Genomic DNA, 12,517 nt, shown 5'->3' on the forward strand with positions numbered 1-12,517 from the left:
TCTGACGTTATAGCCTGCCATTCCATCAGATGGTGAGTTAACCTGCCTCCTAGAGGTGTCTTGTGTGGAAAGACCTCAGAGTGGTTTGGGGCGGCTGATGCAGATGCTGAGGGTAAAGAGGTACCTGCTGCTGCTGCGGCCTTAGTACTTTTGACCCGTCCACCTATGGTGGATCTCCTTTGGCCTCTTTGAGCCGGCTGTCCTCTGCCTTTCCCGAATGCGGAATAATAGCGAAAGGACTTCCCTCTCCCAGAGGTTCCTGAGGGGCGAAAAGGAGTTTGGCGGATAGCAGTTCCTAAATATTTTGCTGCTGCTTTAGATGTCTGCAACTTTTCCAGACTGTCATCAGCCTTTTTTCCGAATAATGAAGAGCCGTCAAAAGGCATTCAAAAGTCTGGCATGTACATCTGGAGCAAAGCCAGACTTTCGCCACCACGCATACCTGCGGATTGTTGTACTTGCCGCCATGGCCCTGCTGATGCTGTCAGCAGAATCAATGCCAGTTGAAGTGACTCGCACATGGCATCTTTGCTAATGTTAAGGAAGGCTTTCTTTTCCTCTCCTTCGAGTATGCAGTCAGCCGCTGATGAAGCACACTCCCACAGTGTGTGACTGAACCTGGCGAGCGTACAGGTGGCGTTGGACTTAAATGCCATACTACAAGCAGAGAAGACTTTTTGCCCTAGAATCGTACCTCTTGTCATCTCTATCCTGTGGGACGGTAGGGTAAGCTGTCTTGCTGCTTGATGAAGTTGCTGCTTGGACCACCAGGCTCTCTGGAGTCCGGTGTTTCGATAAGTATTCAGGGTCAGCTGCAGCTAACCTATACTTGGCTGATAATCTTTCATTGACCGCAGGGATACCTTCAGGAGTTTCCCAGTTAGATGCAATCTTTCTTTGTAAGGCTGTATGGAAGGGGACCACAGGATCCTCCTGTGGACCTTTGTCTAATATGTCTGTCAGGTCATCCTGTTGATAAACAGGCGAAGGCGCAGACCAACCCATGAATTCAATAATGCTTGCCATCAGGGTTCTATAGGGCGTTTCGGCATGTTCCCCTGGGTCTGGCTTAACAAAATCCACTTCTAGGGAAGTGTCCAGCCCACTTGCCTCATGTAATGACTCCTGTAGGTTTTTCAACCTTCTTTCCTCAGAGGTGAAATTCTCTGAAACCGGTAGTGTGGTCCTCTGCAACCCAAAGGTTTCCTGGTCAGAATCTTCCCCTTCTTCATAAATTGAAGATAATCCAGGGTACTCTGACCTCTGAAATGGTATAAAACCCATTTCTAAGGCAGAGGGAGCCAGACTCGTCATTATTGGGCAAGAAAACGTCGATGCCGATGTGACAGGCTTCGAAGGCGCCGAGAACGGTGTCGAGAAAACTGGAAGAGGCCTCGAAGAACTTAAGATCGGGATCCTACTCGAGGATGTCGACGACGGTCTCGGCGTCGTGCGGGAGGCTCTTGGAATCACCGTTGGCGGTGGAGTAGCCGTGGTTTTCTCTTTCATCGGCGTCGAGTCGATCGACCGATGCGTCGAAGAAACCTTCGACAACGGTGTCGATGGCGCGGATCCATGCATCGAATTGATCTTCGACGACGGCGAAGACGGTGCCTTCTTACCCGATGACCCGTGGCGCTCTCGGGTAGAATGTTTCGCCAGGTGCTGCGACTCGCAGCGTTTTGGTTTTTTGGGTTTTTCACCCGGGGGAATCACCCCCAGCTGTCTTTGAGGGGGTCGAGGCCGCTTTCTCGAAGACGCTTAACATTTTCCTCCTAAATTCCTCCCACTAAGCCTGAGAGCTGCGTTTTATGGGGCAGGAGACCCTTTCTGTGGAAACAGAAGACGATGAGGAAGGAGATCTTCGACATCTCTTCTTTGAGTGTCTAGATCTCGATGAATGGTGGGAGCTACTCCGAGACCTAGAATGGGAATGTTTGACGGTGAGGAGACGAATGCCCCGACTCAGCCGAAGAAACTTTCGAGGAGGTTTTGACTGACTTACCTCTCTCGAGCTTCCCCTTGCGCTCCTTCAAGGCTTTCGCCGTCATGGACATGCAGTCCTCACACTCCGAACAATGGTGCTCGGCTCGCAAGCACCACAAGCAGATCCTGTGTGGATCCGTTATCAACATTTTTTTTACCGCAGTCTCGACATTTCTTGAAGCTGGATTGCGGCGTTGTCGGCTCCAATGAAGATGCCATCAAGAACGAGTTGGTATATTCGAGTTAATGTAGATTAGATTATCTGACTGAACTGAGCAACGATTTTCCGAGGCCCCACAAAGCGCGGAAAAACAGAACTGAGCAACGGACGCAGCACATGGCTATTTATGGGCATGGTGATGTCGGCGACAATACGGTGGCCGTCGAGGGACATCGACTCGGCGGACGTCGACACAGCGCCCTCTACAGAAAAGATTTCCGAGGCCAGCAAGCTGGAAACGTATTATCAAAGATAAAGAATACGTCGGAGGACACAATCCCTTCGAACTATGTTTACTCTTAACATTTTTTGAAGAGGAAGATGAAGAGCGTCTCGATCTATTACGAGATCGAGATCTGAGTGTTTACGACGATCCGATTCTTTCGAATCACTCGACGACATGTCTTTTTGACGAGGCCTTCAAGGAGGCCTTAGAAGCTTCCCACCCCACCGCCAGTTTACCTTTACTCTCACGAAGGGCCTTCTCCGTCAGACGGACAGGAGCCATAGTTGCCGGTTCGATGGTCTGAACCTAGGCACCAAAGAAATGCGGTGAGGATCTAGAATCGACATCTTCGATCCGCAGTCAATACATTTTTTGAACCCCGTCTTGGGAGTAGAAGTGGTGGAAGAAGACATTTTCAGGAGAAAATTTCAAAGCGTGTCGTTCAAGAGCGAAGCAATCGGAAAAATGGATCTGAAGCTAACGGGCGTGGCACAAGCTACTTCTACTGATGGTGACGTCGACACGGTACAGAGCAAGTCGAGGGACATGGACGCCACGACCTCGTGCACAGCGCCCTCTGCTGAGAATTTGTTTTCTGAAGCAGCAAAGTCGAAGCTGGCAGCATACGAATATCATAAAATGAGGAATACTTGTGAGGACACAATCCATTCGAATCGTTAATACTAGATTTAAATCCCACAGGAAAACCTGAAAAAGGAGTTTGGGGTGGGGGGTCTGGGGGGGCGGGGGGGGACATTAGTCAACCCTTTCAGAAACTGAATGACTAGACGCAATTTCAAATATGAAGGTTCCTCAGCCATGCATTCAAAGATTGATAGCGCGGCGAGGTAACTCTTGATTGTGGAAACTTGAAGTCTTGAATTTGCCAAGTATAGCAGGAAAGAACACCATCGGTGTAATGCATGAAAAGGGGTCTACAGCCTTATCTCTACACCAGCTGCAGAATTTGTTCCAACAGCAGCGGTATAAAGATTTAGTTGCTGGCAGCCTGGCCGAAAGCAAAACCTCCATTACATCATCCGGGAGGGCCCCAATCTTTGTATCTATGTTTCAGAAACCAAGCGTCAAGGTGCAGAGTCCTGATATCCGGATGCAGAACCTGACTTTCCTCTTGCGAGAGAGGATCCTCTTTGTGGAAGACGAATCGGAGGACAGATGAACATGTCTAGAAGATCTGGGTACCACGTTCTCCTGGCCCAATCCGGGGCAATTAGAATCATGGGTTTCCGGAATCTTCAGAGCCTCCTTATTACTTGAGGAATTACGGGGACTGGAAGAAACGCATACAGAAGTGGAAACTCCCAGTCCACCACATACGCATCTCCTAGAGCTCATCTCGGGGGAAATTCCCTTGAGAAGTATCATTCGCATTTCTTGTTGACACTCGCTGCAAACAGATCTACCTGAGGGGTTCCCCAAAGGATGAAGATCTCTTGAAGGACTTCCTGAGCTAGTTCCAATTCGTGGGAGACTGCTGTCTGTCAGCTCAGAGCATAAGCCGCGCTGTGTTCTTTCCAGCTAGGTGAACTGCCGATAGAGATTCCTTCTTGAATTGCCCAGAACCAGCGCTGCATTGCCTCTCTGCACAGTGGCAGTGACCCTACGCCTCCTCTTTTGTTGAGATAGTGCATATCCACTGTTTTGTCCATCATCAGAACATTTTTTTCCCTGCACTGATGGCAGAAAAGCTTTCAGTGCTAGCCTGATTGCTCGAATAGGTTGAGGTGTAGTCTGGACTACAATGTACAATGGAGACCAACGACCGCTGATGGTTAAGTCGTTGGTATGGGCTGCCCAACCCGTGAGTGAGGCATCCGTGACTATTGTAATCTCCGGCCATGGTTGCAAAAACAGTTCTCCTTTCAAGATGTTCTCCCGACAGGCCCACCACTGGAGGTCTTGTGCTACTCTGTTTGGGATTTGTAGGAGATCTGACAGCCTTACTGAGAATTGCGACCACTGTGTCCTTAGCGTCCACTGGAGAGATCTCATTCTCAGGCGAGCCTCTGGCACTAGAAAAATGCAGGATGCCATTAGGCAGAGCAACATAAAAATTAAAAAATAAAAATTGAAGGCTGTTAGATGCTGGGCATTTTGAAATCTGGTCACCATCTGTACACTATCTTGAGACCTCACCTTTGGTGCCGAGACTTCACAGGGATGTGTCCAGAACTGCTCCAATTAACTGGAGTCTGTGATGGTATCATATGTGACTTCTTTAAGTTGAAGGAGAAGTCCAGTTCGTGGAGTAAATGGCAAACAATCTAGATGGATCTGAGCTTGTTCCAGGGAGACTGTCTGATCACCCAGTCTTCTAGGTAGGGGTAGACCTACATCCCTCCCCTCCTTAGACTTGCTGCCATGACCGCCATTAATTTGAAGACCCTCAGGGGGAGGTCAGCCCAAATGGCAGAACTCGAAATTGATAGTGACCTGCCAATGGCAAACCTCAGGTACTTTGTGCTGGAGATGGATAGGCACATGAAAGTAAGCATCCTGAAGGTCCAAATATACCAAGCAATCCTGTAGCTGGAGGGCCTGAAGGATCTGAGAAAGGGTTACCATGTTTAACTAGTCCTTCCTGAGGAGCTTGATCAACCAACGCAAGTCAATGATGGGTCTCAACCCCCTGTCTTTTTTCAGGATCAAAAAATAAGGTGAATACCATCCCTTGATCCTCTCCGCTACAGGCACCAGTTCTATGGTGCCTTTCTCCAGCAGGGATAGGATTTCCTGCGCAAGGAGCAGATCCGGACGCTTCAAAGAGCTTCCCCGGTGGATTGTCGTGAGGCCTCTGCCGGAAGGGAAGACAGTAGCCGTGGGCTATGATCTCCAGAAACCACACATCTGAAGTAATGGTCTGCCATTCGCCCGAGAGGCAGTGGCACCCAGAGTACCTTGTTTTCTACCCCGGGTACTCCTACGGTGGCCCCTTTGACTGGCAGCTCCCCTCGATCTACCAAAGGAAGAGTAGTACCGAAAGTAACCTCCCCTCCATTGGTGTCCCCTAGGATGAAAAGGCTGAGGTTGACGAACTGCAGTGCTCAAAGACTTTGGTGCAGCTTTGGAGGTCTGCAACCTCAAGGCTCTCGTCAGCCTTGCTTCCAAACAGATGACCACCATCAAAGAGCATGTTCAGAAGACGTGATTGCACATCAGGAGCAAACCCTGACTTCCACAACCACGCAAACCTGCGTATCATGGTGCTTGCAGCCATGGACCGGCTGACACAGTCTGCCATGTCCAAACCCGACTGAACGGACTCCCAGATGGCATCCTGCAGTCTTGCACGAGGGCTAGAAAACCATCCTGTTCCTCCCCTTTGGGAATATTCTCAGCCGTCAAAGATGGACAGTTCCACAGTGTGTGTAAATCTCGCTAAGGCACAATTGGAGTTGGCCAACTTCAACGCCTTACCCCCAGCCGAAAATACCTTCTTCGCCTAACCATCAAAGCGCTTATCGTCCCCATCAGGAGGGATGGTCGGGTACGCAGCCTGCTTCGAGGAGGCCATAGCCGCCTGCACCACCAAACTCTCCGGAGTATGGTGCGTCGATAAGTAGCAGGGGTCACCACTGGATGGGCGGCATTTCTTCGGAAGCTACTTATTACCTGCCGGTAGACTCTCGGAGCAGTCCAAGCCGCCGCCGCCACCCTCCTTTGCAAAGCCATGTGAAATGGCAACACTGGTCAGTGGGCGGACTTTGATCCAGGAAGTCCATCAAATCATCCTGAGCAAACACAGGTGGGGCAGACCACCCCAAGTATTCTGTCTGCCTTGACATGAGACGCCGATAGGAGGAATCCGCATTTGCACCCTAGGCCGGCCAAACGCCACCAACGGAGAGGTGTCAAGGCCACTAGCGTCATGCAATGACTAACAGAGTTCCTCCATCTGACTATGCCCAGACAAAAGGTCATCCGGGACATCAGGAGGTACAGCCATCTCCTCATCAGACAGTTCCTCAACCTCTGAAATATCATGTAAAGGTTGGAAAATTCCAATCTAGGAGGAAGAACAGAATAGGGCTCAAAAACAGGCCTCACAGACTTACTGAGAGCCTTCCGCTGAGGTTGCACAGCCCTCAGGGGCACCTCCGGCCAATCCTCCACAAAAGGCGTCGAGGGAATCGGCGTCCACAACTTCGAGGGCCGAGCTTCGAGAGAGCCCCTCTATGGACATGGCGCCAATGCCTTCTTCGAAGGCTTCACAGGTTCCGACGGTCTCGATGGCATCGAGGACCGGGACCTGGAACTGGCACTGCTATGGCGATCTTCCTTGTCTGAGCGGGACCTCGACGGCTCCCGATTGTCCAGCCGATCAGCCAAGCCAGAAGGCGTGCGAGTGGTGGACCGAGCCCGTTCCTTGCTGGCTTCTTTCGAAGGCACAGATGGAACCGTGCCTTGCGACTCGAAAATCGCTAACATCTGCCGGCAGAATGAATCCCATTCGGCCGGCGACGAAGATTTGCTGGGACAAGTCCACTGTCTGGCGGAATCCTCCTCTGACCAGGTCAGGGAAGGCGACCGGTGGCGGCGCTTCCTAGAGTGCCTCGATGAGGCAGAGGAATGGCGGGAACCACTCCTAGAACGAGACCCCCTGGATTTTCGCCGACACAGAGTCACCCCTCCAGTCATCGGTCGAAAGCCCAGCGGACTTCGATTTATGGGGCTTAGACACCCTACCGACCTTCAATTTCTTCTTCGGTTCCTGCAAGGCCTAAGACGTCAGGAACTGGCAATCCTCGCAGTCGTCAGTGGCGTGGCTTTCGCCGAGGCACCAGAGGCAGATGTCGTGCGGGTCCGTGATGGACATCTCCGAACTGCAGTCCCGACATTTTTTAAAGCCCGACTTCGGAGTAGTAGAAGACATCGCTTTCACAGAGAAGAATCGAGCGCGCTGAGATTCCAAAGGAAACAAGTTTGCGGGAAAAAACAGAACTGAGGCTACAGGCACCGTACATACTATATAAAACATCCGGTGACATCGACCCTCGACGGAGGCCCTCAAGGGACAATGGATTGATGCAGGACGGCCTGTGCCGAAAATTTTCTGGAGCTGCACAGCTCCCCTCTGCAAAGTCTTCCAACAAGTTATTTCCCACTAACCAAGGATCACCATTGTCAACTTTGGAGGGAGGATTTTGGGGGGGAAGGAACAGTGATCAGGCAATTCTAACTATTCTAAGGCAGCTTAAGGATGTTAAGCCCTCTGCATTTTGGGAAATATTTTCTCAAGTGCATTGGCCCGAACGACTCAAATTACTGCCCCTCACAGAGCAATAGAGAGGTCAAACAGGATTAGCAAGGATCGTTAGTTGCCCGGGATAGAGAAGGACAATCAAACCAGATTTTTAATAGCGGCCAACAAGCACAATATCAGTAACGATAGATTAGCAAAACCTAGACCTCAGGATTAGCTATACTGATGAGCAGTGTCTGGATTTTCCATGAAGATCAACTCACAGGCAATGAGCAGACAGATTAGCAACAGTAAGCGTATGCAATAGTTCTGATATCATGGTGCATTAACAATAATTACACAGACTGCTCAAATATTTGCTCACATAGCCAGTCATTCTGCAATCCCTACATAATTCCAGACAGCAAAACCCTCCTAAGCACATACCTAGTCTCCATGCAATAGGATCTTGCTTAGAGTCATCACGCGAAAGGACATAGTGCTCTCCTATATCCAAGTATAAGCATGCCCATTAACCTTAGGAAACCCAATTTGTTGAATGCAGAATATATTTTTGATTTCATACAATCCCTTCCTAGATCACCCCTTCAGTATAATGGTGTTGCCCCACTATCCTCATCTCCTCCCATCCCACCACCTCCTGCCAAACTAGCCCTTTTCAGGAAAACCCTTACTGACCTTTCATAAGGGAAAGGTGATGGTACTGAAATTGTGGTTGATTTTGCCTTTAAGCTATATGAAATCAACCATAGACTCAATTTTCCAAGCAAAATGGGAGGGATACTATCCATATCTTGCAGTGCATGTTTCTTAGGAAGCTTAACTGGGACTGGGACCTGTGGCATAATTGTAGCATTGGAGAACAAACTAGAACTGGCTAAAAAAACACTTCAGTCAATGGCATCTTGTACATAGAATGTGGAAAGGTGAGGGCATGATAGATGTCAGATTATCACAGACCATATCATCTTTTACCAGCGATGTGTGGGGTCGGAGAAGACAAGCACCAGCGAGGGCCCAAGTATAGATAAAGGTGATTAGTAGTGTCACTTACAGTGAACCTACCCGCTTTAGCATATTTGAATGGCAGCAAAGCATTTTAACTGAAAACTGAGTGGAGAGAGCAGATGCAGGGTCATTTAACCTTGCGTGTTCTGTTTACAGTCTCAATGACAGTACATGTGCAAGAGATTAAGGGAAAAAGGGTTTCTTTACCAGGGAGTTTATAGCGCCCCCCCCCCCATTTCTACCCAACTGACATTTACACAAAATTGCAAAGACCCTATGCCTATTTCCAAATGTTTCCCTTATGAAAATATTGGTCGCGGAACAGCCATTAGAGGTTCTCTCGGGGAGGAGTGCCAAATAACTGGAGTGAAAACTAAAAATCGGTTTACCAGGGGTTCCTTTCCCCATTTGGCAAAAAACATTGAGGTTAACCAGAATGGGTTGGTTTTAGCAGCCCATATATTATTTGTAAGCAGACTCTGCTGCACTTTGCTTAGAAGAAGCTGAAGGGATTGCGTCAAGGGGGTGGCAATTTGGCCAACACATGAAAGTATGCACTGTGTACCTTGGAAACCAATTAACTTCAATATTGAACGCATATTTGATGTAGCAAAAACTTACTGTAAGAGGCTGAAGTCAGTGGGTATTTCTGGAGCTGCTATCATTTCTTTATCATCTTTTGGAACACCACAGTCTATGAAATAGTATGTTCATAAAGTAAAATTTACCAAGCACAAAGTTGCTTTTAGTAGTCTTCTGAAAAATACAAAAATAAAAAAGTTTTATCATGATGATATCGAGAACACGGACTATTCATACATTTGTTTGTCAAACCAGAGCTTTTAAAGAGATGTCATTTCAAATGTACATTTTTAGCAATCCCGTTGTGAAGACAAAAGATGCATGTTTTGCTGAAAGGTCACTGCACTAACCAAACACCCTGTTGGATGTGTGGAAAAACAAGGAAGTTACTGATGCTACCTAAGCAGTTTAGACCCTAAATCTATCAACTTGTGCTTAAAGCAACGTGAAGGATCAGGAAAACATTTGTTAAGTTTACAAAGAACAACAAACAGTTAAACATGCATTTAAAATCCCTAATGAACAATATATTTAAAAAAAAAAAAAAAAACGACCTTACACCAGCATTCAAACCCAATAATGTTTCGCAAATGAGGGATATCAGGGGCTGGTATATTAAACATTCATCGAGGGAAGACCAAATTGATCATAAATACTGAAGTCGCATCTGCTACAACACCATCAGATCAGACACGGGCTCCTGCACTCCCATATGCAAGCGGTAGCCACCAGGTGCCTCCTACCTTTTGAGAGACTCCATCTATAGTGTCTGCTAGTGGACAAATGTAGCACATTCATAAATGTCACCAATATGCATGCAATAGAGCAAACTTGTTTAAGTTACTCCTTTCCTGGTATATGCCACCACAAAGATAGCCATTTCTCGTGCATTCTGAAGAGAATGGTGGCACAATTGTGGACAATCTGTATCTCTGGTCAAGTACTGGCCTGGTTTGACTTTTTTTGAAGACCGATACCAAACTGTCTCACTCCCCCCTTTTCTGTCTACATCTTCTCACCTCTGCTGTGGTGTTGCACAAGGCTCTGCTCTGTCCCCTATTCTATTTAACATTTACATCTTTTTGCTGATCTGCCACATCCGCTCCTATGGCATCAGGTGTTATTCTTACGCTGACGATACTCAGCTTCTGATTTGTCTAGATCTGGATAAGGCTTGGTGTCGGTATGTCTGCACAAGTGCCTGACGGCCGTGGGACAGTGTATGGGCCCAAATTGGCTGAAATTGAATGGGGACAATATTGGTGGTGGGTTCTCCCCAGAATCCTTCACTGTGGATTTCCACTTTCTGACCTTCCTTGGGCCCTCTCCCAGCTCCTATCGCCAAGGTAAAGAATTCTGGCGTTCTGTCAGACAATCTGTCGTTAGGCCCTCAAGTCGCTGCAGTATGTCAGCATGGGCATTTCTAGTTTAAAATTCTTAGGAAAGTGTTCCATCTGATCCCTCCCCTGCTGCGTCCACCTGTAGTTGCAGCAATGGTTCTTAGCAGGCTTGGTTACTGCAACTCTCTGTACCTCGCTCAGCTCAAAGTTTGTACTCGCCACTGGCTAGTCTTAATAAGAAATGGTGTGCTGTCTGCATGTATGTATAGAAGTAAGGTGGCGAGTGACTAGTTATAAAGCTGGTGACTCCAAGTCCAGAGTGCCCTCTAAAATAAATCTAAATTGTAAAGCGGTCAACCGACCATGTTGATCGAAAAGGACTGAAGAGCACAGAAATGCGGGGATAAACCATACACGCACTGGCCTGCACGCACAAATAAAACTACATTTTTTGGTGCTACAAAAAAGTGCTCTGGTCCCATCCCGATGGACAAATATAGCATAAGCATAGAGGAAAGGGGGCGTGACGTAGAAGTATGAGGAATTCCCATTTCTTTCCACTCGATGCATACACACTAGTGTGCTTTCGTAACATCATTACAGCAGGAGCAATTTAAAACAGGGAAAAGGGACTTAATGCATCAAAATTGCAATGTGGCTTCAACCACAGTTAGCTGTGATCCAACATTCATTTTGTAGCATATCAAAGATTTCCGCTGCACAACCGATGACATTTTATAATCTTGTTTCAGGATACACCACTTAGATTTAACTGGCTTGAGATCACACATCTATCAAGGGTAATCGAGGAGGTGGGACTTGGAGCAAATGTGGAAAACTGTTTTATGAAATATACAATTTTATCATTCAGTCTTGATTGCCCAGTGGCCAGGCATTTGGAAAGTAACTTCTGATGGACCCCTTCTATCTGGGTCCATGAGCCCTAAAGATGGTTACTGGCAGTGGTTGCCTTTAGCCTTTAAATCCCACTTCTGCACGTTGAGTCGATGACTTCAATATTCTGTTTTCATGGAACACGCAGGGATTCTCCAATCTGTTTGGTGATGATGGCTTATGGTCAGTAATGGATCCATTTTCGATAATCGCTCTGCAGGAAACATGGCTGCTTGATTATTTATATTTGGATGGCCGGACAGTTAAAGTAGCCAATAAAGGCTGTCTTGGACGCCCAAAGGGTAGGCTGCCGATATCAGTCCGGCAGCCGTGTTCTCTTGTTGAGGTGCCCGAGAGGCAGCTGTGGAGGATGTTAAAGAAGGCTTAGCCTGGAGTGTAGCTGCTGCCACTACCATGGATGAAGGAAGCGGAGAGGCAGTCAAGGGTCATCTCTTGCTCTGTCTAAATGGTCATTGTGTTGGTGATACGCAGAGGGCGTACACTCGGGTTAGTGGAAAGTGTGCTTCGACCCTAGATTATGTTTTGTGAACCAATCTGGGTTAGAATTGGTGAAAGGTATGGCAATAACAGTAAGTGAATAAAGTGATCACTTACCTCCGTTTCAGGCTTTAAATACAGCTGAAACTCAAAGGTCACACTACTTAAATGGTAATATTAGTTAATAGTGGGGGAGAACCATATTCAGTGGTACCCTCAGAACCTAGACATGGGTAAATTAGCTTGTGACCAACTACTTCTGCTATTTGAGATATTCTCCAAAAATGAGATTACTCCCCCACCACCCCCCGATATAGGTGAAGTTATTGATCTCAAATCAAAGAGCCTACAAGAGGTCTAATGAGTGCTCTAATAAAAAGTACTCCAAGCGAAACGACTACGATCCAAAGATTAATGCTGCTACAAAACTTTGGGCAGACATTGCAGCCTTGTTTCCTGCCAAAAGGTTTTTTAGCGCTGTTGAATCAAGTGTACGAATTAAAGATGCTAAAAAAAGATCTATAGAAAATGGCTTTAAG

At 47.5% G+C, this 12,517-nt stretch overlaps 1 protein-coding gene across 6 annotated transcripts in view; it reads right to left on the reverse strand.

The window, feature by feature from the left end:
* STAG2 (STAG2 cohesin complex component) overlaps positions 1-12,517 on the reverse strand; it is a 2,060,662-nt gene that overhangs the window by 1,836,166 nt on the left and 211,979 nt on the right. For all 6 annotated transcript variants that reach the window (XM_069612659.1, XM_069612661.1, XM_069612663.1 and 3 more), the window contains exon 3: positions 9,286-9,420. In XM_069612659.1, the coding sequence (XP_069468760.1) occupies positions 9,286-9,329 (44 nt within the window). In that variant the 5' untranslated portion in view covers positions 9,330-9,420. The remainder of the gene's footprint in view (positions 1-9,285; positions 9,421-12,517) is intronic.

Source organism: Ambystoma mexicanum, chromosome 5p (assembly GCF_040938575.1).
Source record: "Ambystoma mexicanum isolate Mex_15411 chromosome 5p, UKY_AmexF1_1, whole genome shotgun sequence".
Lineage (NCBI taxonomy): Eukaryota > Metazoa > Chordata > Amphibia > Caudata > Ambystomatidae > Ambystoma > Ambystoma mexicanum.